This window comes from Epinephelus moara, chromosome 8 (genome assembly GCF_006386435.1).
Source record: "Epinephelus moara isolate mb chromosome 8, YSFRI_EMoa_1.0, whole genome shotgun sequence".
NCBI lineage: Eukaryota > Metazoa > Chordata > Actinopteri > Perciformes > Serranidae > Epinephelus > Epinephelus moara.
In genome coordinates, this window is record NC_065513.1 from 27,320,260 (window position 1) to 27,347,069 (window position 26,810).

Genomic DNA, 26,810 nt, shown 5'->3' on the forward strand with positions numbered 1-26,810 from the left:
GTTTATTCGTTCTCTTCCCCGCCCATGAACCATTGCATAAACAACTCAGTGAGAGGGCAGACAGCTAACAGGGGACACGAAATACACTCCAAAACCTCTCAACAAACCTGTGAAGATGAGCAGGATTGCTGGAGTTTTACGGCGTACGTTTGGAGTAGTACGCGAGCACGTCGGGACAGATACTTTGGGGAATAAATATTACATAATCCCAGAACAGAAGACATGGACAGGTAAGTTAAGTCTTGTTATGCTAACATTAGCAAGCTGTGAAGTCACTTACAACATTGATCCCTGCAGACTGATGAAGGCCATTAGAAAAAAAGCTATTAAACTTAGTGTAGCCTTTTTCTGTATCTGACCCTGGCTGTTTTATGTAGCTGGGTACGGATACTGTACTGTGGTTACTGTGATCTTCACTGCACCTGTACTGTACATATGTTTGTAGTTTATACTCACTGCTTTTTAACATTTGAATATCATCACTGCATATATAATATAAACATGCTGTATATACTGCCACATCTGACCGGCATGAAATATGGCATGATTGGTGTATATAGCTGTTATTATTTCTAACAAAAGTCAGAGTCAGATTCCTTTTGTGTATGTACATTTACTTGGCCAATGAAGCTGATTCTGATTTTGGTTGCAAAACATCTATACCAGATGTGTATTTTGCATGTGCCACTGCTCTCATCCTAAAATGTGTTGCTGTGAATATGACTTTCCCTTTACACCCTTCACCCTTGTAGTATAAAGAGTTTGCCACTAGATGGAGCAACCCCCTAAAGAAGAACACCCCCCCCTTTTATTGTTTTTAATAAGATTTTCTGGTGTGTATGTAATGCAGCTCTCTGCAGTCAAGATTTCACTAATTTTGGGAGGCCAAAATTGTGGCAGCTCCACTGTCACGGTCCATCAAAGCGGAAAGAGTCCTTTAGTGTTGCAAAGAAAAAAAAGAAAAAAAAAGATTACTTGTCTGTGATGAGGATTTAGAAGGAGGTCATATATCCCTACTGAGACATGGCAGTGTTACAGTATGTCATGCTCAAGCCAAGCAGTAGAACTGTGTCATCAGGCTGAGCCATGGTGGGATGCCAGTGGTGTCCTTCACACCATCAACTGACTGTGAGGAGGCCAAGGACACGTATGATGGTTTTGTGGACTCTATGCCGAGGCTTACTGTGAGTCCTTCTCCAGATGTCCTGTCTTCTCATAGTGTTTTTAAGTAGTGTGTCTTGGATAGGAAGATGGAGAGGTGTGGGTCACCTCTCAGCAAAGGGAAAGGAGTTGTGGTGACATCAGGGGCCTTTCTTAATTTCAGAACTGCAGCACACTTGTTATTGCAAGGTGTTTACACAGAGGAGATTCTGGCATAGCTGACTGTCGCTTTCACCTAATGACAGCAAAAACAGTTTTTGGAAATTTCCAGTGACAGTATATCCACACCTGCATATGAACTATGGGGGGAAACAGTGATGCACTATGTGTGTGTTAAGTCTTTCCCAGTTTAAATCATTAGCAGAATCCAGGCTAATCCCATTTTCCCCTCCCTTTTACCACCTTAAATTATAACCAGCAGGGTTCCTACCCAGACTAAAGGCCACAGGTCAAAGGTCACAGGTCAAAGAGTACAACCTTTGCATGCACCAGACATGACACTGCTGGTTAACCAGCCATGGACCCTTTGGTTGTTAGTAACAAAGGGTTTTGCCTTGTGATATTTGCCAGAATTATTATACCTGAGCAGAGTTGACTTCCCCTTATTTGTCTAATATGGGAACTACACGACACAGCAGTAATTTGGGAATGATCTTATCCCACCTACACATGCTTGTGTTTGTCTCCCTCTCTTGGCCCCACACTATGAAACTAAGATCAAACCTTTCTTCGACATAGCCTGACTACATATCATGCAGTGCATAACGGTGCATACATTCAGCAGCATTCTCAGAGGGTAAAACCAAACTGTTTTTGTTTTGTTGTTTTTCCGGAGAAGGGCCGACCTCTGGCAGGTTGCAAGCCTGGCTTCTCTCTGACTGAACTTGACTTTGTGCTTCACCTTTTCTCAGCAGTTTGCGGGGAAACTTGCGCCCACCTCGTATTTATAATTCATTACAAGGCTGCTCCTCCACCCTTGGCTGTCAGACTATTCAAATGAGACATCACAGAAGCCCATTTTCTAGCACGCTACGGGCTACCGTATTCACTGCCCAATCACAATGACTGACACTATGGAGAGGCTCGTTGGCCTGTAGAAAAACTGGTTTTGGAACAAACACACTCATGAACGTCAGACAGACACATGCACATACACACCCATGCATACGTTCATAATAAACAAATAGAAATATACGGCGCACATATTTTCCTCTTTTTTTTCTGCCACTCACCCCGTCCAGCCTTGTGGAAATAAAGCAGATGCATTATTCAGTCCATATGTCTTGCTAAAGCGGGCTCTTTTTGATCTTAAACTGATAGGCCAAGCGTGGGCTCAGGGCCTTAAGGCATGGACCGCAGGGCTTTCCACTGCAGCACACGAGTAGTGGTTGAAGTAGGTGAGGAGTCTCTCTCCTCTTCCTCTTTCTCTCTCTCTCTCTTAACTCTGCCTACTTCTCCTATTCATTTGTCCATCCCTAGTGTTTAGTCAATCCCTCTCTACCTTTATCCATGCTTTGCTGCTCCCATTTTCTACCTCTCTCAATCTGTTAACTTTAGAAAACTGGGGCGTAAGCAATTGTGTGTGTGGCAGGCGAAGTATGAGGACGTTAATGGTCGCTAAGACGGAAAAATAAAAGGAAGCAACTGCTTGTTTTATGTGACTCTGTCCTATCTGATCTGAGCAACTGCCCAGATTTCTCCTTAGGTTGACCTCTTTATTTGCCTCCAGTTAGTCCTTCCTTCCCTTGCCCCTCCCCTTCATCGCTGCCTCTCGATTTTCCTCCTTTGAAGCCAGTCCAGTGAAGATTTCTATTCACAACATTAGAGCAGTTCAGCAGTGCGGAGGGCTAGACCCAGCAGAGAGCTTTATAACCCCCTCTCCTCAGATGCTGCAGCACATCAAAATGAAAAGGCCTGAGTCTGAAGTACACGCCTAGAGAGGGAGAATGTCTGTCTCTGTCTTTAGAAAGGGTCCAGCTAAAGAGGCCTACTGTGTGCTTCTGCCCCATAGAGAGAACTGTGCTATAGGCTGCGGAGCCCCTGTGATTGTTGTCTATGGCAGGACTACAAGAGAAAGCCACCGGCAATCTGGCCACTGGTCTTTAGAAGGTCTTTGCCTTGGTGTTGGCTCCATAGAGCTGAATAGAGAATCTATATTCTTCTCTCTTTCTGTGTGCGCCTGTCCCCCAGGCCCAGCTCTGCCTCACACTGCATGGGGCGCCATGTCATGCTGCCCAGATGAAAGCAAAGCATTCTGCGGATGGGCTCATTCGTCTTCAGCAGTGGGCCTGCAGCTTTGACGCCTGCCTTCCCTCCCTTTATTTAGGAAGAGAGGCGCACTGACATTATCGGCCGCTGCAGGCACATTTGAAAATAATTGCCTGTATGATTGCTATTTTTCTTACCTCTTTGAGGAGGTGTAGCCTTTGTCTTGGAATCAATGGCTGCTCAATACTGGACAGGGGAAAGGCAGTTTCCTTTCATGTCTCGGTGAAAAGGATGTATTTTTAGCGCTATTCATTTTAGCAGTGTGTGCCATGCAGTTTTAATCTATTGGTCCTCTCCACTGTGTGGAGAATGGAGGGGATTCAGAGGTTCTTCAGAGGTGCGCCACGCTGTTGCAGAGAAAAGATGCATTGACTTGTCGTCCTATCACTATCCCTCTCTCTTTGTCTATTATTTATTTGATTCCCCAGCTCTGTTCTATGAAGTGAAAAACTGAAAAGGCCTCAGTTCTGCTATTTCAGGATGGGTGACTCTGGGGACTGAGGGAGGAGGTGTGTGTGTGTGTGTGTGTGTGTGTGTGTGTTGTCGTATTAGTGTGTGCATCTGTGATTGTGTACATGCATTTGTGTGTCACAACAACTACACACAGAGTGTGCGCGCGCATTTGTATCTGCTTTGTATTTAAAATAAGCAAAAAAAAAGGAAAAACTGCGATTGTGTGTTTTCTCTCCACTTCATGCCCAAACACACTTAACACAACAACAGATGGCTGTGTGTCATCAGAGCGTTGATTCAAGCCGCATATTTCCATGGAAAGAGTCACAGCGGAGAGAGACGAGGGTCCAAATGGCTGTTTATTCTGCCACAAGTGATCCCCAGGGTGTGATGAAGGAAGGTCTATCCTACAGTAGGACACCAAGTCAGTGTTTACTATGGAACGGCTATGTCCGGCGCCGCCTCAGTAAATCATGTTAATTGATCAGCAGCTTTGCAATGCATGGGGTTTAAATGAAGGTTGTTTAATCATTATAGGGAAACCAAGTGGGTTTAGCTCATCTTGCTTTATACTGTTTGCCAAGTGTGTCTTTGTATGTGTATGTGGTGGAGCATCATGGAGTGGCTTAACTACTTCATTAAAAAGGCATTTGAGGAGATAGATGCTGAAAATGAGAAACAGGCACATTTATTTCTTATGGTAGAGCATTACAAACGGGCTTAGCTCCAATATCAGTAGTTTAAGCATCTTGCAGGTCTATTAAACACTGCTACAGTAGAGCTGTGTACATCTCGGGCTCGTCACACAACCTACAAATTTTATATGAATGTGATGTGGTGAGCAATCGTAGGCAGCTGATGGTGCCAGCAGAGGGAGGACAACAAATTAATCAGATTAATTTTTCCATTTGGCGTGGATGAGATTCACCGTCCGGTGCATTCGTGTCTCTCTCTGGTCAGATGGCCAGCGAGATGTTTTGACACCTCGGGGCTCCTTGTCTGTCAGAAACTCAGCCAGAAAGACTGACAGACAGACCGACACAAAGCAGACATCTCCTGGAGCCTGCCGCTTGCTTATTCAATTCAGAATATTTTAATAAAGCAGACAGGCAGAGAGAAATAAGGCTAGGAGTAAGGGAGGAAAGATAAGGCCGAGGGAGATTCACAGAGGGTGGAAAAGAAGGTGGGGTATAGAAAGTGACTGACAAAGAACAAGGGGGATGCTGACATATGGGGTGAAATTATAGAGTGGGGGAAGAATGGAGAGAGTGAAAGTGAAAGGAGGGTTTCTGACAGAAAGAGGGTGAAATGAGTGGGTGGAACAGGCAGACAGATAGAGGGGGAGAGAGGGAAGGTGGAGGTAGGTTAATGGAGGAAGAGAGCAGGAGGAGGGGGGGGGACTGAAGGTGCAATGGAAAGAGAAGGAAGAGGGCTGGATGAGAGTGATGGAGGTGAATAGAAAGGGGTGGACAGCTTGGTGTACGGACATCACACGTATGGGCCTCAGAGGAGCCGGGGAGGAAGGAGGAGGGGGTCCACACCGCTCCACAGCCTCACAAAGGACGCTGACTTCCTGGCTCGCCACGGTCCTTTTCTATAACCCATCGGGCAGGGGAGAGGCTTCAAGAGGATGGGTGGTCTTAAGTGGAAGGGGGTAAAGTATCCCTTCCACCCTCAAGTATGCCTGTGTTTAGTTAAAAGTAACACACGGGGGAAATCAGAGTATTCTTTTCCGCATGTTATTACTTTTTTATATGAATTATTCTCCTCTGTTCTGCCGTGAGTCGCTCAAGCCTCAGTGGGATCGACAGCAACAGGGACAAACAGAGTGAGGGCTGAATAAAAAAACGAACGGCAGCAGCAGCAGCAGGCCTACTTTACGCCTGTAAGCTCCTCCTTTCACCAGAACTGATGCAAAACAACGGCTGGCCTTTTCCCTCTAAACCTCATCCCGCGTCACTAGGCTCAGGGCTAATGGGTAACCATGGTTACAGGCCTCACACATCCCCTCCATTTTTTTTTCCAGGGAAAGAGATTGAAGGAAGAGAGAGCAAGAGAAAGAGGGTGTCGGTATTGGTACCTGGTTGCCCTTGTATCACTGATGCTTATCGGATCACTCCATCTTCATAAAGCTGTCCATTACCATGCAGGTACTGGTCCCCCATCCCTCTCCAGCACACAGCTCAGCTGGAGAGGAATAAACTAGGCTCAAACCGGGCTGATGGGCTCACTGCTTCAAGGCTGCTTTTTGTTCCACCACAGTGTCAGGCCTGAAACGCAATGCTTTACCTGGCACGGTCATGAAGACTGAGAACGATGCTCTTTCTGCTGTCTTTAGAGACGCAGAGCCGGAGATGCAAGTGGGAGCTTTTTGCAATCTGTTCAGAGGCAAGTGGTGTTTTAGACGATAGACGTTGGTGTTGGTGTTGATGATGACGAGCGTGAGACATAGGTCCACCAGTTGGGACTCATTCTGTGTTGTTTTTATCTGAGTTTTTAGAGCTCTCCATACCCGGATGTCGCCGATCGTAGTGTGTTCCCCTGACATCTGCTTCTGTAATCAAAGACAGAGTGCGGGAGAAAGGCATACAGCCAGAGAGACAGCACAAGACACCCCAGAATGACATTGTGGAGGTGAAAAACCTCTCAGGTCGCCCCCAGCAGCACTCACCTGGGAGCTGATGTGTGAAGTTGGGGGTTGTGTGTGTATGTGTGTGTGTGTGTTGAAGCAGGTGATGGAGTTTAGCGGGGTGTGTTCAGGGTTCAAAGAGCAGCCCCTCGGAGCGCATCACGTCTTATTCTAATGAACGGGAAGGATAGGCGTACCTGCTGTTTGATTGGCTCTGGATGTGGCTGCCAAGGCAACCCCTCACCCATCCTTCTTCCTCCCTGTCTCCCCCTTCCTTCCTTCCTTTTCCTCTCCCCTCCTCTCCCCTCCTCCTCCCCTCCCCAGTTCCACAGCTAGGCTCACAGATGAGTCGCGCTCAGACAGGTGAGATGGCTCATGAATATTTATGCGGTGGGATTTCATTCCTCCTGCCGCTGGCCCCTCCCCCTCTCCAACGCAGTGCTGCGTTTGTCCTTCACGGTAAGAGGCAGCGTCCTCGCTCCTGTCCCTCAGGTTAATCTGCCTGCTCTCTAGCCAGTGTGTGTGTGTGTGTGTGTGTGTGTGTGTGTGTGTGTGTGTGTGTGTGTGTGTGTGTGTGTGTGACTGGTAAGTAGGTTTCCCCAAGTGAGTGATGAGAAGGCAGACCTGTCACAAGGGGGCCCGCTGAGATCGAGAGCTCCTAACACCTTCATACCTCTTTCTCTCTCTGTCTCTCTGAGGTCTGAACTGAAGCAGAAAGATAGCTAACACCCAATTTGCTGACTGTCTGTATCACGGATCCTTAAGTATAGTCTACATGAAGCTAACATTAACGACTTTATAATTAAGTAAGTCGATAATGAGAAAAAATGAAGTAGTAACCATATTGATAATCAAATGATCTTGACTGATACCCTTCCAGTTATTATACAAAACATAACAGTTAAATCTTACAGTGGAGATGTCAAATCATATGAACTTTATTTTTATATAGCACTTTACACACAACACAGTTGATCCAAAGTGCTTTACAGAGGAAAACAAAAACAAAAGAAGGAAAAAAACACAATAAAAGAGAAGCAAAATCAGGGTGCTGATCCATTATAATGATAATTATAAGAAAAGCAGTAAAGGCACATGGTCACACAGAGCCCAGAGTGACATCACACACCTACAGAGGGACATAACTGACGAGGATGACTCCTGAATATCTCAATAGTGGGGGAAAGTGAGATGGTAGGAGGGAGAGAATTTCATAGTTTTGGGGCAGCGGTACAGAAGGCCCCGTCCCGAATCTCAGTCAGGACAGATGGAAGTGAGACGATCTCAGTTCTCTGACAGCGTGATATGGGGACAGGAGTTCTGTAATGTCAGGGGGTGAAACCATTTAACACTAAACGGATTTTAAAAGGAGTAATATGCTCCCTCTTTTTTGACCTTATCAAAACTCTGCGTGATACCAAAATCAGGGATGCATGATACTGGATTTTTGCTGATATCTGATATGCCGATATTCTGTGATAACTCATTTCAGTCTATTACAGATGCCGATATTAGGGGTGTAAATCACCAGCTTCGTCACGATACGATATTATATCGATTTGTTTGGATGATACGATGTTTGCCGATATCACAAAGTCTGTCACGATACAATTTTGATTCAGTTCGATTCAGGAGCCTGCGATCAATATGACGCGATACCATATGCCCATCTAGCACAATCATTTACATCAACTCACAAAAACAAGCTCTGTTTGTTGTTTGAGCAAAGGCTCGCTTGCCCAGAAATGGTGACACAGACGTGCTATGTGAATTTCAAAATAAATGTGTATCTTTAAGATGACGATATGGATCGATGTTTTCATTTTGCATCGATATAATCTGATCGTTAATCAATGAATCGATGTATTGATGTGGATCGATGTATCGTTACACCCCTAGCCGATATATGCACATATTTGTTCTCACCTAATTGCAGAGAACATCAAGTCTCTCCTGGAGTGGAATTAGCATACCGTTATGTCTGCTCTTGCTGTGATGGCCCACTGGCAGATGCAGACATAAAATAAAATGCTTTTTAAAATGTAAACATGTACTGGGCAAAGTAAGAAAAGGACTTTTTTGTAACATTTCCAAACAAAACTGTGAAATTCAGCAGGCTTGGATGATGCTGTCCCTGAGACACTCCTGTCAGTAGTCACAACCAGGTCACATTTGACCTGTTACTACTGAATAAAGTCACATGCTTTAAGTGTCATTTTGTCAGCCTGTTGTTTAGGCAGAAAAGTTCACACTAATTTTAAAGCCTTTATACGCCAATACCAATGATGTGATGATATTATTGTGCATCCATAAACAAAATATTTGATTGCATTCCTCAGTTTCATATAATGGTGATGAAATACTTGTGGACTTTTTAAACTTTTGGGCAGACAAAGAAGGCAACTTTTTTATGTTGACAGTGGGATTTTAAGCTACATAAATAAAGCTGACATGACTTAGCTTGAACGTCAAGATATCACCTCAGACTCTGGTAATTGGTAATTATTTTTGTTATTTCAGAGACTAAATGATTAGTCAGTTAATGTGAAAAGGAATATACAAATGGTAGGATGTCTTGGGGGTTTTTTCATGCCGTTTTTGTGTTTGCGCTCTGTGTTGTTTTATGATTTGAGCCGCTACAACATTTACAAGAGCTACAGCTTTTAAATATGAGGAGTTATTGCTTTTCTCCTTTTTATATCATTGTAAACAATACTGTTGTTTCTTTTTCTACTGCTGGTCAAAGTAGGCATTTTAACACATCACTATGGGCTCTTTTTTATTAGATTTTTTTTTTTTAAATGTATGGATTAATTAGTAATGACAGTAATCGTTAGTTGCAGGCAGCCCCCTGAGCTGAGAAATCACTACGCAAACAATGTGCCAGGCCAATTCTGTTATGCTACGTTACATTACATGAGGAGGAGGCCCATATGCAGTAATTGCATCTTTAGCATTTGTTTTTACTCATTTTTGTGCCAGCTCCTGTGAGGAAATCAGATTTGCAAGAAGTGTGTTTCTCTCAAACTTTAGTAGTATTATTGTAGCATGGTAAAGTATATAGCCTTGGCCCGTGTGTTTTTTTCTGTCCCAGCTCAGAGATTACCAAGAGAGCGAGATTCACCCCAATCAGACTGACAAGCCTCCTCCCAATGTGTATGTGGTGGGAGGATCAGCCGTGTTTCATAAATATATGTACATACTGTATTTGTTATTCAAATCCAAGGATAAAAGCCGTGGTGGAAGGGGTTTAGTCATGCTGCAAAAGCAACAAGACAAGAGGAGAGCCATGTTGGAGTGTGACAGAGAGGAGAGGGGGAGATGCAACCTAGCGGAGAGAGATAGAGATGGAGAGGAGAAAAAAAAGTGGGTGCCTCTCTTTATGCTTATTAGTTAGGCATTAGCTGTAGTTAAGCGCATTGCTTGTGGGGACTGTATCATAATTGTACCATTTCAGTCTGCTGCCACCCACACCAATGCAAATATGGATAGGATCTGTTTATAATTAGCATACCTGTTAAATGTATTTGTGAGTATTGCCTAGAGAACACAGCCTTTTGTTAGCTGGCAGTTGTTTTTGTTCTGCTATCATGGGGGTTTTTTCTAGGAAACCATTCCTCAGAAGACATTTTAAGGCATACATGTAAACAAATGTGAGGATCATAGGATGTGTTTTACACATTGCCGGGGCCAGCTTTGCAGATAAGTTGAGAGAATGCAGTGTTTTTGTCAGACCTGAATATCAGAAAAACTAAAAGCTGCAGAGCTGGAGCGTGTGAGGCCCTATAGTGACAATCTAGTGGGAACCAAAGCAGAACCAAAGCAATACTAGCCTAATTAGCTGACCTGATTACTATATAGGCTGGATAAAGTATGGAAAAGGAATCATCCTCATAAGGCATAATTACAGAACAGCACATGCATGAGAATGTTTTCATCTTCATCGGAAGAAAGCAGAACTGGTTTTAAGAAGCAAACACAGCCCCCCAGTACATACACTTAGCCACTTTTGAGTGCCATCATTCATCCATCTCTGTGCCGTAGCTATCTGTTATGGCTGAAATAAACATTAAGGCCATCAGTCTGCGGTGTGCATGGAGGTGGTTGCCTCCATTTGTCCATGTCCAGTCAGCTGCGGAGAAACGGTGATGGAATCCTGACAGATTGTCTGTGTTTTGGAGCGTGTTGTTTTCCTTGCCCATCCATTTCTCTTCTCCTAGCCATGTTTGCCATGCATCATCACTCTCACTCCCTCTCCCTCCTTCCACCTCCTCCTTCCTTGCCTCATCATTTCTCAGAGGGGATGGGAGCGATGGATGGACATCCGGCTACCTGCGAGGAGAAAACTGTGGAAACACTTGTTATTAGTGAGCACTGTGTGAAGCTCTGGAGCAGCACCACACAAAGACACAACGCAACTGGCTCTTTTCAATTCTCTCGCCCCTTCTTATTCTGTCTCTATCTCACTCCATCCTCCCCCTCCCTCCCTCCCCTCCACCCACCCATCTACCTCCGTCTCCATGTCATTGTGTGCCAGCCAAACTTGTCTAATCAGCAGATTCGACCAAAAATAATTGGCGGTGGCCTTGCTGCTAGCGCGCGTCGTGCTGTATACAGATAGGGAAAGGAGCACTTAATATTCCACGCAGCCCGTGCCTCTCCTGTTCTCTGTGATATCTGACCTCTTTTGTCTCCTGCTCGGCTTGATGTTGATTTTGGAGGGCATTGTTAGCCAGAGCGCTGTGATTGGAAGAGGTTGTGAGTGAGGGGGGCTGTGGTTGGTTGGGTTAAAGGGAGGCTGATTTGCATAAAGGCTTAGCCCAGATTTGGAGCCACTCAGCGAGATCTGAGGAGAAGGGCCCGAGGGCCACGAGGTAATCATCCATGGCCTGTCACAGTGCTGTCATCCCTCTGTGTATTTGTGTGTCTGTGCGTCTGTCTGCGTCCGTGTGTCTGTGCGAGCGGGAGACAGAGCGCATTGTGTCTGCGCCTCTTTGTGTTTGTTTGTATTCCTTTGCGTTTTGTATGCATCATTGTTGAGCATCTCTATCTCACTCTCACTGTCTTATCCTCTACTTTTTTTTGTGTGTGTGGCTTCCCAGGAAGGCTCATCCGTGCCAAGCGGATGGTAGTGGCAGCCAATCCCTCAGAATATGAGTATACAGAAGGCAGCATACCGATGGAGTGGGACGGTAAGTCTGGACCACGGCACCACTGTTACATGCTTTAACTATCACCATCATGGATAAATGACAATGTTAACAAGAGGGCTACCCAGCAGAGTACACAAAGTGCTGCACAAATAAAATGGAATAACAAATTCATGGCTGCATCTATTGGGTTCTAGGCTAATCCATTGATTTTCCTTCTTTTTTTTTTCATACTGCGAGATGGGGGTTGGGAGAAGCGTATTCATGAGTTTATCAAAGACGCCTTCTGCTGGTGTTATACAACCGTATCATAAAATAGTGTTTCAAATTTCTTACAACTGGATACAAACTGTTCCCTCTGTCTCAGACTGGCTTTATCCACCTTAAACCCCTCATCCTGCTTCGCCCCATCCCTCATGCATTTTCATCAGGATGCAAATAAGAAAGGGATAAAAGAGGCCCAGAATCCCTGCGCTAGCTGGAGGAAGAGTTAGAAAATCTCTCTCTCCCTCTTTCTCTCTCTGGCTCCCTTTAACCTGCTCCGCTGTGCAGCCAGCTCAGCCAAAATAGAGCTCCTTAAAAAGAGGAGGAAAAAAAAAAAAGATGACAGACAGACACAGTTCTACTCAGGAGGAGAAAGAAGGACAGAGCTACTGATGGAGAATGACAGAGTGTGTACTTTCAAATTCAAAGATCAGAGCAGATCCACACTGTCTCTTCTGAGACGCAGCACTCAGTGGCTCTGCTCTGCCTAGACTAAAGCAGTATTAGTGTTTTGAGTTTATCGTGTGTATAACTTTTCTGCATGTTTCCCTATAGTTTGCTAAGTGAAACGAAACAAAACAAAGCGAAAACCCTGGATGCGTTTTCCCTCAACTGGCTCGGTTACTCAGTCTTTGCACCGAGCCACTGTAGTGCCCTGAAACTCAGCGATGCTATAGCTGCAGCCTTTAAATATGACTGCAGGTTTTGTTTGTGCAGCATATGTTTGTGTGGGTGTTCTCACTCTCCTTTTTTTTCCTCCCTCCTCTCTCCTCCTCCTACAGCTTGGATCCGAGGCAGACGGAAGGAGCCCCCCTCCGTCGAGGTACGTCTCCCCCTAGCCTCCCCGCTGAGCTGATGGTTGGACTCTGGGGGGCTGGTTACAAGGGAGGGAAGAAGCAAAGATGCAGAGGAGAGGCTTTGATTTGTTTTATCTTACAGTTTCGAACTGAATCCAGGAACTTTGGGGGACAGGTGTTAAAATAAACAGCAGCTGAAGTGTATTGATGGTGAGGCGGAGAGCAAAGACAGCCTCTGAACAAGGGGCTCACTGACACCATGTCCTAGTTTACTTTCTTTTTTTCCCAGCAAAAGCCTGCATCTCGGCTTTTTGTGTTTTATTTCTGGCAGTCTCCAAGATGGGAATGCTGAAGGAGTTCAGTTTTTCCCCTCGTGTACCTCTCACTGGGTTTATTGCTCTTTAAATGTGAGAATGCTGGAAATTATTTGGCCGGTGAAATGTGGGTCTATAGGAAATCCCTTGGAAGGCCAATGCCCAGGCACTCTTTCTATCTCTCTGTCCTCTCTCCCTGCCAGTGGCCAATGCCATCCCCTGCCTCTATTGCCAGAACATTCTCTTCCAATTTTCTGCCTTGCGTCTGCCCAATAGCTGCCATTGACAGCTGGACAGTGTTGATGTGGCCAAGGCTTCACTCCCAGCACATTACCCTACCCCTTGTCACGCTCCCTCTCTTCCCGGTCCAAGCCGACATAAATTGATTGGATTAAATCCTGTCATTAACAGGCTGGAAAAGCAGCTCAGTATGTTTGTCTCCCTCCCCAAAGCAGGGCTTTTTGGCCACGGCTCTCCCCTCTCTTTTCCAGTCCTTCAGTTCTGCCAACACACAACAGCATTATGCCCAGTCCTCCCTTCCCTTTTGGCTTCTCATGCTAGGGAGAGGCTAACATCACTGGACACTAGCTGTGGCTCAAGTGGGTAACTATTCCACTGGTGGACTATGTTCAGGTTATAATTGTTTCCATGAGCTGGAATGGTTGTTTATATTGTGGATGCCTCCTGTCATGTTAGTTTACCAGGCCGTTCCAAGCACTACATTTTTAACCTGGGTTTATTGGACCAGCAGAGGTTAACTGAACACGCTTGTTCTGTTTCTAGTAAATGTCTCGCTTCATACTCCACTGACACACACATTTGTTCCTGGAAGCTGCCCAGTGCAACTTCCATGTCCCTTGTACTCCTGACTAGTGACTTTTTGTGCCTTGCTCTAAGACAAACAGAGGTGGTCGGTTTAAAGAGGGGGAGTTACCATTGTTTTACGTATGCAGGACAGTTTGAAGATTCCAGTAAGTAATCTTGTAGTCACACTCCATTTTCTCAAATCATCAGGAAACTGCCACCTCAACATTTCCAGCACCACAGACCTTGGTATATGATGTGTGTAGAGGTTAGCAATATTACGATAAATTTGCCATACTGTTAATACTGTCCCTTTGATTTATCTTGGTAGCCATAGTTTGTTAATTAAAGGAGAGGCAAGTCCCTCCCCTTCCGGTGTCCCCTATGGGACCTTGTTTTGGATAAAAATACGGCAGTAGTCATGGCCGGAGACAAATAATTTTTTGATCCTGTTTGAATTGTGCCACACATGATGTTTGTCTATTTAAAACATAATGTTGCGAGTCAGGAAAGTCGCAGTTAGTCATAGGTTTGTCACAGTACCTGAAATGGCTCAGTGAGCTACATTTCCTGTCACATTATACATCACCAACAACCAGCTAGCTGGGTAACCTACCTATGTTACATGCACAAGTGTAACGTTATCTTACCTGATGTGATTACCAGCGACTCCTGAGGCCTGTACTACAAAGCCAGTTCAACTTACCCACGATATCTTTTCATTATCTGGCTTGACTAACCATATATTGACCGTCTGGATAACCGGTACTAGAAAGCTAGTTATCAACTAGTTCAGTCAACTGTGAGTTTTCCTATCCAACCACAAGCACGTTCATATAAAAGAGCAGGGGTGTTAATTATGAGCGACATCCTCAGAACCATGAATGAAGTAGGCTGCTTAATATCATATGATATAAAATGCAGAAATATTGAAAATACTATCCAAAAATGCAATGTCAGCCAAGATTTAAATTACATGTAGGTGTCACTAGGTTATATGTGACATTAGTATAGAGTTTTTTTTGCTGTTTAGTTGGATGATGATGAATATGTCACATAAAACATTTACAAGTGATGCCAGACTGTTTCTGCTACTGAAGTGAAGACTGGAAAAGTAGCCTATAGTCAATGACTGATGAGGTCTATCTGACAGAAATGTTGCATTTATAACTAGAAAAGCACTCGGAGAATGCAGACCTCCGCCAAGCAGCTCGGATTTCCTGCCATTTTAGTATTTTATCCACTTCGCCTCAACAGATCACCACCAAAATTTTATCATCTGTTCCTTGTCCCATTATCAACCAAATTTCATCAAAATCTGTTCAGAACCTTTTGAGTTATTTTGCAGGCAAACAAACAGACAAACAGACAAACAGACCAACGCCGGCGAAAACATAACCTCTTTGGCGGAGGTAATAACGGGAGCTGATTAACATAGTATGGGTTATTTTTCTAATAAAATATTATCTTTTTTCCTCGTTCTCATCACATAAGTGTCACTTTGCACAAGTTAAAGTACTGCTAAAAATCATGTGTTTAGTGTTGTAAATGATGCTCTGCTTTAAAACCAGTGGAAATAACCTGAAACAATGTAATGACTTGACCTGTAACAGTATGTAGGTTACTCTTTTTTTACTTGAGACTCCGGACTTTTGTCCATGGATACTTTTTTCTCCAGCGATCTGATTGGTCAGAGGTCAGGGTGTTGACAGGCTGTGATCCAATACTCTGAAGTTAACCTGCTCTGGGGCAGGTTAGCTGTTTAGCATGAGTTGCTACGGTGATTTTATCCTGACGAAAAGAGAACCAGCTTTGTAGTACTGAAAACCCAGAGTTAACCATGAAGTTACCTCGCTGACTCAAAATCCTGCTTCGTAGGACAGGCCAAGACCTGTTGCTTGTGTGAGTAAGTCCCAGTACGATACACACAGTCATCATCACTTCAGGGTAGGATGTCACCTACGCGATTTATCTTTCTAATTGTGTATTTTTACTGTCTAATACTTCAACAGTGTTACGATAAACTGTGACTCTCTCGACTTGCAAATCTAATTTACAAACATTATTTTTGTAATTCATGGTACAATTCAAACAGAATCAAAAGTACCATACATATTTTTTTAATAAGGTCACATGGTAGTGCAATGGAAGAGGAGGGACTTCCCTTTTCTATTTGCATGGCTGCTTTATTTAATATATAAAATATATAGATAGTATGAAATGTATGATAAGTAAATATACCACAAAAGAGAAATTGTTTTACCCATTATCACACACTCGAAAGCCCAGCATATAATATAGTGTCAGACAACACCTGCAAGACAGTTTTAAAACATCTTGAATTTCAATTACAAGGGTCTTGAATATTTTTCCTGCCACATAATTATAATGGGTTTTTTTGCGTGTGGTTGTGGACCTTTGGTAGATTTTACACATCTAAAGTATAAACCCTAAGTGGTTTGTTGTGACAGTGGACTGTAATGTGCAGGAGGAGGTGGAGTTTCAGTCAGCATCATGAAACCTATAGCTAACACTGTTAGCCACAGTAGGTAGAAAGCTCATTGATTCATAATGGGGAAGTGTCGATTTCAGCAAAAATTAAATTTTTTATCAGTTAATACACCAACCTTGTTCAACATATATGGATCCAGGCCATGTTGGTTGATTAATTATATTAATAGGAATTATTGATACATATAGCTTGTTTACAAAAATGTGATATGAATGTCAATAAATTACTAAACTTAATAAATCATTCTAGGCCGTATCGTTTCCACCGGTTTCCCATCATTCTTTAACCAATACGACCATGAAAAACATGTTCATTTGTATTCTATGTGGTATTAAAAAGTTAATTTGGTGAATGTTTCAGAAACCCTGAATATGCATGTACATCCACCTGTGTGTCTTCCAGGAGCTGCTGAAGAATGAGGCTTACAGGGAGCAGATCAAACTGAAGGGCAAGGAGGTGGAGGAGAGAGATCTGGCCCTGCAGGCCAAGGAGTACGAGGACGGTCTGGTGGCGACTCCTCTAAAGACTACGGCCAAGGGCCATGCAGCCAGCACCAGCTTCGGCAAGGAGGAGTTCAGCGCGGACCCCACCAGCACTGCGAACACGTTCCAGCCCGGCTCGTGGATGCCCAATCCCAAGAAATAGACTGAGACATCTATAGACACTGAGACCGCTGCATTATGTAATACAAGCCATTAGAAAAGTCCTGCAATAAATACTACGTTTATGAAACTGATATTCAACCAAATCTGTTTCACGGAGGTAGTATATATTTCAAGGCTGTTTTACTGGACTTTGTTACATCATATGAGTTTCTAGTTTTCTAGTTGCTCTGTGTATATTGTGTATACACATGACAATAAGTACCACGTATTCTGAAGCTGACAAAAAGTGACCACAATGATTTAATGTCGCTCTAAGGTCTGTTAATAAAACAAAGAAAAACTGGAAATGGTTCTACTTCCAGTAGTCAACTATAGATACACTGCATCAGGAATATTGTGAAAAATAATGTCTAATAAACTGTGACTATTTTCATGACATCAGCATTGACTCCTTAAAAGAAAAAAAATCTTAGATATAAGTCAGATGTTGACCTCAAGTATTCAGCCACGACCAAATAAACTGTGCAGTAGATTTAAATATCCCTCAGAGCACAACATCAAAGATGAAAAGCATTACTCGTTGAGGGAGCACATGGAAAAGCATATGTTAAATCCTGTGGGAATATGCAGATAAGCTCATAGTTTTTAACTCTAAACTGAAGTCTGACATCAGCTCAGGCCTGAAGATGGTGCCATGAAACTGTGCTTCTATTAAAACTGTGTTAATGTTTCTGTTTGTCATGGAGGCGGTGTCTGCTGCTTGTAAATCACAAGCTGACAGAATGAATAATGTTACAGTGTATTGATCCACAGTAAGAAGTGCTTTCACTCGAGGTCAGAGGGCACATTGGCACCAGAGTTGCTGAGGAAAGTTCAGCAGGGTTTAGGAAAGTAGCCTAAGCCTAGGGAGGAAGAGGGATATGTAAACATGTGTGCTTGTCTACTTGTTTTTAGAATCATTAGTGTCACAGTCAATGTAACTAGTTTTTAATACTTATAAACTTTTTAAAAACTACCACATTTAATGTACCTATTTGCAAATAGATCTAAATGAAGAGCATACACTATATCAAACTAAATAATTGTCTGCATAACTATAAAACCTGGCCAAAATAATCTCTGTTCACTCCCTCCCAGTCAATATTTCATAAAGACACCTTTGGCAGCGAGTTGTTTTTTACAGCTGTTCCCTACTACGAGGGATATTCAGTGCCTTGGAAATATTCTTTTATCCTTCCTCTGACTTGTTTGGATCTTCCTTTGTCTCCATATTGTAGTTTTTCTTTTTTCAAACTGAGTAACTAAGAGTGGGACCTCGCAGATGCAGCAGCATTTTACCTAAGTTCAGAACTTCTAAAAGACAACTGGCTGTTCCAGATAAGATGTGATTATTTTTGATCGATCTGAGGAGAGTCTTTTTTGTCAGTCAGTACATCAAAGTCTAAGCACACAGTCTGGCTCAATGTTACAATAAAATAAAACTTGGGGATGAATATTTTTCATGTACACTGAATTTAAAGCAGCTGTGATACTTTTTCAGCCTGACAGTAAATCCAAAAGGAGGACATGTTCTTATCAACCATGAAAACTTTTATTGATTAGAAAGTAGTATTTGGGATATTTTGGAAAAAGTTCCAGTATGCTCATTACATCGTCAATTCAGCAGAACATGGATGCTAACAATGGAATGCAAGGTGTTGCAGCAGCTGCACAATATTATCAGCGGATTTCTGTATAACGTCGTCACACAGATGACCACCGTGCTCTTGCTGACCAAAGTCCCACCGGGACGAGCCTCCTTCGGGCAGTACTGTCCATCTCAGCACTGTTAGGCCTGTGGGGCCAGTCTCCTACCCCGGACATGAGGCGTAGTGGCCCTGTGCTGACAGAAGGGCTGGGACAACGAAGGGCACCGTGTCATTATTTGGAATAAGGAGGGCTGTGAGTATGGTGGCTGCTCCTCCCTTTTTTCTATGCCCTCATTCTACCCAAAGGCTCAGTCCTTCTTGGTCCTCTTGGCCTTGGCTATGTTTTCCTGACGTTTCTGCTTTTTCTTCTGTTCCCGGTCACGTGCCTCAATCATCTTGGCCAGTTTCCAGGACAGCAGTGCACTGGCAATGAAGAGAGGTGTGAGAGCCAGTATGACAGTGGTGAGGAAACCGTAGGGGTCCTTGGCAGCCCACTCCACCACATACTCTGCCCATGCCCGAACGTCAATCATCCTGGTCAGCAACGGTGAGGCTCAACCAAGCCTGAGAGAGGGTACCAGGAGAGAATGCAGTGAATAGCCAGCACATCGTTATACATAGAAAGAAAAGAATATAAACAGAGAACCTTCAACCAATAATGATATTTGAGAGTGGGCAATTGGTTGTCATGGATACAATCTACTTTCACATACAGTGAGAAACTGTTTACAGACAAAACAATCAGATTGATGAAACAGTTAAGTCTAATCAACAAAACTTTATTGCAAACAATTGTGATAATCAACTCAGTATTAAAGTCATTTAATGTTCCTGGTTGAAACTTCTCAAATGTGAGGCTTGGCTTCTCTTTTATCTTGTGTATCACTGTAAAGTCAATATATTTGGGTTTTGGACTGCTGGTTGCACAAAATGTACCACATAAGTTACACTGGGTTCACTTTAAATTAGATATAACCAACAAGATGTGTCAGCTCTGGTAGTTACCAGCTACGCTCCTCCAGGTGGTTGCTTTTTAATGTACCCCGTGTTTTAACAGACCTGGGGAAAAGCGCAGTCTCCTACTATGCACCATAGACATGGAACAATCTTCAACATGATTTAAAATTAGAAACACTTATATCCATTGAGGAATTTAAGGGCATCATAAGGAATGTGGTGACAGAGACATGTGCTTGTTTTTCTTGAGAGGCCACTATGTTTGAATAGTTGTTGTATTATTGTGGATTTTTGTATTATATGTTGTATTTGTTGCATTTTAAATGTGTTTTCATCGGCTGCTACCTTGGCCAGGTCTCTGTTGTAAAAGAGATTTTCAATTTCAATGGGACCTTCCGGTTAAATGAAGGTTGAATAAATGAATAAATAAAAAGATCTTTTTCTTCCACAGGGTCCTGGCAAAAGTTCAAGTACTTTCTAAAACTGATGCATGAAAATAAAATAAGAAAAGGAAGAAAAACACTTTTATTATAAGTATTTTGGAGCTTTGGAGTATTTTGGAGCTTTCTGAAGGCCTAATGGTTACGGCACATACCACATGACCTCAACATTTCACACCCGTCTCTCTTGTTTCCAGTCTTACTCTTTACAGTCTCATGTGATAGAGTCAAAAATGGCCATGAAATAAAATAAAATGCACCAAGAGACACTACAAGTATAGCATAAATATATACTTTTTTACAGTGGTACTATAGTAGTCTATATTGTACTGACAAATACATTGATATAATCTCAATGTTTACAGGGAGCTAGATGTATGTTGTCTAATCTACAATAATCTCATCAGGATACAGTCTACTCTTTTGAGTAAAACGGTCATTTAGATCAGAGGATGTGCAGTTCTGCTGAGTCAAAGGCAAATTGACTTATTGTATTATTTTACAGGAGGTTTTCTGTCATTCATGGGAGTGCTAATATAATATCTGAGATGAATACCAAACAACATGCTCAAATCTTTAAGAGTGTAAAGAAAGCAAAGCTGCTCTGACTTAAAATCTCTGTTTTTAAGTATATAGTTTGATAGGCTACTAAATATGAAACAAGAACTATATATATTTCATTGCAATAGAAGTTGATAAGAAATGAATATCTTTTGGGTAACAACAAGTCCAGCGATTATTGTCACACAAAATGACAGCTGGCCTTTTATAGTTAACAGTGCCGTTAGCTAACGGTTGTTAATTGCAATTAACTTACTAAGGTTAACACAGACAGCTTTTAGCATTTTGCAACGTGTTTTCAAACCATAACCCATCGTTAACAAACGGTTAACCGCTGGCATTGCTGTCATGACAAACCAGTATCTTCTTCTCTTCTCAAGCCATGTATTATAGCTTATGGCTACTTGTTGATCGCCCCGACCTGACAGTCGCTTGTGAAACTGCTAATGACCACCGGCTTCAACTAGCTTTAACCCGAGGCTCGGCTAACATCCGTTAGCTGTATCCGGAAACCCGTTACAACTGTGTACTCTAGCTACAGTCTCACACAACCAGCCTGTTATGATAAATTCACCATGTCCGCCACTGAGATTAGATCAGAATATTTAAAACGCGAATGAAAGATTTACATTTCTACAAACGTTAGCACCGCAAGCTAACCCGCCCATCAATAACGGCCTAACTTTAAACTCAAGAGCACTGACTTTCGGATAAACTGCGAAACAACATCGCATATGAACGTGACAAAACAACAAATCTTTATTTTCATTTCGGTAAGTAGTGGTAAAAAGACAGTACATACAGAATAAACTTACCAATAAGCAGAGATTGTATTTATATCCACGGTAAGTACCAGCTACTCCCTGTTCCAGGAAGTGTAACCGCTGTGGCCCCCACTGCTCGCTCGTGATTGGATATGACGTATCCCTTCAAAGATGGGAAATGTAGTCCTTTAACCTGAATCATGAATTATCAAAATACAGGGCAAAAAACAGTAATTAATGCAATGCTCTGGCTCTAATTTTGCTAATTTTATAATATTGCCTACAAATTGTGTAACCCACAAGAGAGAATTGCGTGTGAAAGAGTGAATGAAAGCAGCAGTAACATTAATAAATAGGCTATAAGATTTAAAACATTCATAACTGTTTGTATTGTTGCTCCTTTTCTTTTATTCTTTAACAAGGGTGTTTTAGGAAGATCTACATGTAGCATAATGTGAGTTGAAAGAACTTTTAGTCATATTCTGAATTACTCTAAAACTTTTGAGATTGTTTTTTTTATTATTTAGGGTGCAGAATTTAAAATGTGAATTCCAGTGAAATAAATCAAATGTCTCTGTGAGTAAATAAAGGTGTTTGATATATTATGATCAGTTTTGATTATAACAGGAGAGTAGACCTGTGACCAGACAGTTGCTAGCTGAAATCCACAGATTACTTGTAAAAGTTTGGGTATAGTACTCTCTTGTTTTTCAGGGTTCCCCACAGAAAGACTGTGCATATGTGTGGCATGAAAATGCAGTAAAACAATGTCTGCTGGACAATTGTTATGGTAAAATATTGGACACTGATTACCAATGCAAAACACAATGTGGTACACTCCTTTACTGGATATAAAATCAGATGACATCTAGCTGTTGAAACTTCTGGTCATGTCTGGAACTGCTCAGTCTGAGGAATAAAACAAACGATAAGGCAATAGCTGTGTCAAAAAAAAAAGCAAAGGCTCCACCGGCCCTCTGGGAAAGATGACTAACATAACAAAGAAGGACCTGCTGGCTTTGTGAACTTCCTGTGGGGAAGTATTGAAACCAAATCAGGTTAGGCCACATCTGCTCTGTCCATACGGCATGGATCACTTTCAGAGCGGTTCAAAGGCCAGCCTTTTAGACCTACTCACAGAGGAAGGAGAGGGGCAGCTGGGAACACATGCGGAGGACAAACACATTGCAAACACGCTTTCTGGTTTGCCAGCATAGTTTTGGCCAAGTTTTATAGACAATTTAAAAACACATCCCCGATCTGGCGGCTTTTTTGTTAAATCCTTATAATTATTGGCTTCTGTTACATGTCTCACCAGGCAGCGAGAACCCCGGGGGGTGGGCAATGCAGCCGCACCCTAAACCCCTGATGACTATTTTACTCCTACAGAAGTGGGCCCCCTTTTCATGACGCAGCTATAGAACTAGCATTATCAACAGACAGGAAGGAGGGCCATAAAATGACTGCACCACAATTTACAGTTAACCAGCTCCACTAGTGGTGTGTGTCATAATGATTACAAGAAAACCCACTGGTCTAGCCAGACCTTAAGGAATTTCCAACATCCTTTGATTTAGACTTTTTTTCTGTTGCAAGCTGATAGACTCAACTACTGGAGTGAGTAAATGGAGCCCCTTTCACATATGCACAGCAAAACTGAAATTATCTAGACATTACCCAGAGGAGCTGTATGTGAGAACACAAATGTCTGAATCAGTTGGATCGGACATTAAAAGGACTTTATCCTGCCAGCTCCCCAGTGAAAAGTCTGTGTAATATCGGATCGGGCCCATGTGTGAACAGAGCAGGTAATTATCTGGGGATTTCACAGTCAGTACGTTAACATGCACAGTTAAGTCAAGGTATCGCTATAGCTGGGCCATTTAACTGGACTACTGTCCTTGTCCCAGTATACAAGCATGGGAAGGCAATCGATTTATTGACCGAAGTATGTCAGACTCCACGACAATAGGTGGCGATATGTCCCCTTTCATCTTGTTAGTACAGGACCTTAGTGGACCAAACAGTCGACAAACAAGTTAGCTATGGTTAGCAACCATTTTGGACAACTCTACAGCTTAGTACATTTCGTCTGTCCAAAAATGCATGGCTCTGGATGTAGATTTCACCATGTTGTTACCGTCTTATACTTCTGTCACCCGTTTAATACTTTCGACTTTGAGGTCAAAGCTGTGGCGACACTGTGGAGCATACTTACAGCACCTAGGCTAGTTTGGGTCTGATTGACTATATATGCAGAAGTAATTGGACTCCAAATCGCATTATCTGGGTGTGTTAGTCCAACTTTGAGATATTCAATTCAGTACGATTTCAGTCGGGCTAACATGTTAACATGTATTTTAAAAGTCTGGTTTTAATTGGACTAACACAATAAATCGATTTTCTCTGTCATGTAAACATACTGAATGAGTGAAGAGGCATGTTGATGACACATCTATCATTGAGCTCACGTGAAACTGAAAAATGACAGACATCTGGGGGTTAGGAAGAGAGTCATTTCCACGAAGACAGCAACGAAAATGTCTAACTGGAGAGATGACGAGATTTGGTAACTTCTGTCTATAGGGGCCGAAGCCGAAATCATCAGACAAATCAAAGGAATGACGAGAAACTCTGATTTTGAAGACCAAATTACGAACTGGCTAAGTGACTGCAGTGCAAGTCATGTCTCCTGCATGCAAGCGCCACCCCTTGCCCAAATCAATCAGAGTATTTCCAGTCAGTGAGAATGCTTCTTACACATAAAATCTCCTGTTGTGAGTTCATGTGATAAAACAGTTTAGAAGAGAGCATCATTTTTCTGTTTAAAATTGAAATTTCCCAATCTAAGGTAACTCTGATAACATTAGCCTACCAGGGTTATTTATTTATACTTTGATCTTCATTTGTAAAATCTGTGCAGTACTCCTTTAAAAATTCAATGATCAGTGCATGTGTGTGTGTGTGTGTGTGTGAAAGAGAAAAAGAGAGATCAGCTTGTCTGTAAGAGTGTGCTTGTGCAAAACCGTCCACACAGACTGCAGCATAGTAAACCAACGCCAAAACAGCTGACCAAAATGACTGATTAGTGGCTACAGAGGACAAGCATGTCCAGCTCCATATCTTTATGTTCCTCCTCCCACGCCCTCTCTGTCTCTGACAGCTGAGAGTCCTTTGGACTTAAGCCTTGAAAACAACCATCACGTTGTTATTGAAGAAGCTGGAGCCCGGGGTGGTAGCACAGGCTCCAAAGGAAAAAAGTCAGTTTTCTTGCCCCCTTTTACCCCTGTGGGAAACTGCGAGACCGCCCCTGGATTAAGTCCCCGCCTTTAAACTCAAATAAGAAGGAAACTTCAAAGGCCGTCGGCCGCCGGGGCTCCGCCCTCGCGCTCCCGGACGGCTTCACAAAGGATTTGCCGACGTTCGGGAATTCCGCCTCCAGTTCCTTTTATAGCGCCACTCGTGCGCTGGCAGCTCTCCAGGTCCCCGCCCATCCCGGTTACTTTGACAACACAAAGGACTTCACGGAACTCGCAGGCGCCGCCTCCCTTTCCAAATAAGGGCAGTCTCTCCATGTACGGCAAACAATCGGTGCGAGATTGCCCTTTTCTCTTCCTTATCCCGTTTATATGATCGGAGAGGAACTGCGCTTCAGGTTGGAAGCGGTGCGATCATGGCCGAGCGAGTCCAGCAGCCCCCAGCCAAGCGGCTCTGCTGCAGGCCCGGCTACAACCCGGCGTGCAGGCAGGGGCAGCGGGCTGGAGGAGTCCTGTGTGGCGGCGCAGGGTCCGCTCCGGGAGGGTCGGGGAATGGAAAAACGCACAACCCCGAGTCGTTGCTCGACATCGCGGCGCGCAGAGTCGCGGAGAAGTGGCCGTTCCAGAGGGTGGAGGAGCGGTTCGAGAGGATCCCGGAGCCCGTCCAGCGGAGGATCGTATACTGGTCATTCCCGAGAAGCGAGAAGGAGATCTGTATGTATTCCTCTTTCAACGCCGGGGGAGAGGAAAGTGGAACTAGCGGGGACAATAATGACGAGACCCAGCTGCCTTTCCTACGGGGTGTCACTCTGCTAGAGGGTGGCTGGGTGGACAACGTATTGCAAGTCGGTGAGTGGACCACAACGTTACAAAAAATGCAGGAAAACAGCCTGCAATAAACAAAACATCTAACTCGCACTGTTTGCCTTTTTCTATGGAACCGTGCCAGACTTTTAAAGGGCTTGTGCTCGCCGTCCATAGCCTTGTGTATTATAAACAATGCAGGGTATTTCCACACCAGTCTACCCTATAGCTGTGTGAGAATAGCCTATTTTCAGATAAGCCCGTAATAGTAGCCCACTTCTCCTTGTTTTTGCCCACTGAGCTGCGCGCATTGAATTGCCCAGAGCCATCCCAATTGGAAGCTTAGCACTTTGTTCCTATTTTTATGTCTTTCCAGCTCTCCGTGCCCCCACCAATGGGTACGCAGACAAAAGCCCCCTATATCTTTTCACCGCTGGCTAAATAGACGATATTTAGAAAGGGTGGGAGGGACGGTGATTTAAAGCCACAGTGCTTCTATTTTGTTTGCCAAACACCTTTGTGAGGCAGACTGGAGCTTTTCTGCTGTCTTCCCAGCATTCAGTTAAAGCCCAGGGTATGTGCAGCTGGTAGAAGGGAAAGATGCATGTTTTCTGTCCGCTGCATTATTTGTGGTAAAGCTGGGAGTAAACAGAGGTGCTGTAGGCTCAGCAACCCCCTGCCTGCCTCCCTGCCTGCCTGGCTGGCTGCCTTTGCCAGAGCCACAATATTTCACTGCAATCGTCAGTGCAATAGACTCAGCTGTCAATCCGACTCCCCACCCTTGGAAACGGTTCAGGATTCTAATCCCATTACCCTCCCCAGTTCATCTGAATCTTAATGCATTCTGCAAACAAGATTTTATGCATGATCTTCTTCCTCCTCCCACCCTCACCCTCTCTCTATCTCTCTCCCCTGCTCCCTTTTCCTCTCTCTCTCTCTCTCTCTCTCTCACTTCTTGGCTTACTATCCCTCCAAAGAATCTGTGTGGAGATGGCTTCAGCTCTTGTGGGCTCAGAGAATGTGCAGTGCACAATAGTAGCCATGGAGCAGGCAGACAGGCAGGCAGCTCTCCCTCCCTCTCTGGCCTGTTTACCAGATTCCCCAGCATTAGACTCATTTATGTGCTCACTCTTTTGGGGCTTTAGGAAGCTAAACACCCAGCACGGGGTAAAATAGTGTAAGGCGTCAGAGAAGGAGATGTATGTGTGTGTGACAAAGAGGGGAATGGGGTCATTTTCTTTGGCCATGCATGTGTTTTTGTGTGTGTGAAAGAGAGAGAGAGAGGGAGAAAAGATTATGTGTGGGGGGTTTTGATAAATACAGAGGGGGATTGTGCATGCATCTGTGTGTGCATGTGTGTGTCTTCGTCTGTACGGGCTGTC

At 43.5% G+C, this 26,810-nt stretch overlaps 3 protein-coding genes across 3 annotated transcripts in view; 2 read left to right on the forward strand and 1 right to left on the reverse strand.

Annotated features, from left to right (window-relative positions):
* The first annotated feature begins 12 nt into the window (after window positions 1-12).
* On the forward strand, window positions 13-17,393 carry ndufaf2 (NADH:ubiquinone oxidoreductase complex assembly factor 2). Its single transcript, XM_050051347.1, has 4 exons — window positions 13-230; window positions 11,614-11,703; window positions 12,708-12,748; window positions 16,755-17,393. Exons 1-4 carry the CDS (start codon window positions 116-118, stop codon window positions 16,995-16,997), a joined length of 489 nt encoding a protein of 162 aa, XP_049907304.1. The 5' UTR covers window positions 13-115; the 3' UTR covers window positions 16,998-17,393.
* Window positions 17,394-18,526: 1,133 nt separating this feature from the next.
* smim15 (small integral membrane protein 15) lies at window positions 18,527-21,538 on the reverse strand. Its single transcript, XM_050051348.1, has 2 exons — window positions 21,419-21,538; window positions 18,527-19,209 (listed from the first exon to the last, which is right to left on the reverse strand). Exon 2 carries the CDS (start codon window positions 19,176-19,178, stop codon window positions 18,954-18,956), a length of 225 nt encoding a protein of 74 aa, XP_049907305.1. The 5' UTR covers window positions 19,179-19,209; window positions 21,419-21,538; the 3' UTR covers window positions 18,527-18,953.
* A 3,442-nt stretch (window positions 21,539-24,980) lies between these two features.
* LOC126394318 (zinc finger SWIM domain-containing protein 6) overlaps window positions 24,981-26,810 on the forward strand; it is a 56,170-nt gene continuing 54,340 nt past the window's right edge. The window contains exon 1 of the mRNA XM_050051070.1: window positions 24,981-25,473. Coding sequence (XP_049907027.1) covers window positions 25,041-25,473 — 433 coding nt within the window. The 5' untranslated portion in view covers window positions 24,981-25,040. The remainder of the gene's footprint in view (window positions 25,474-26,810) is intronic.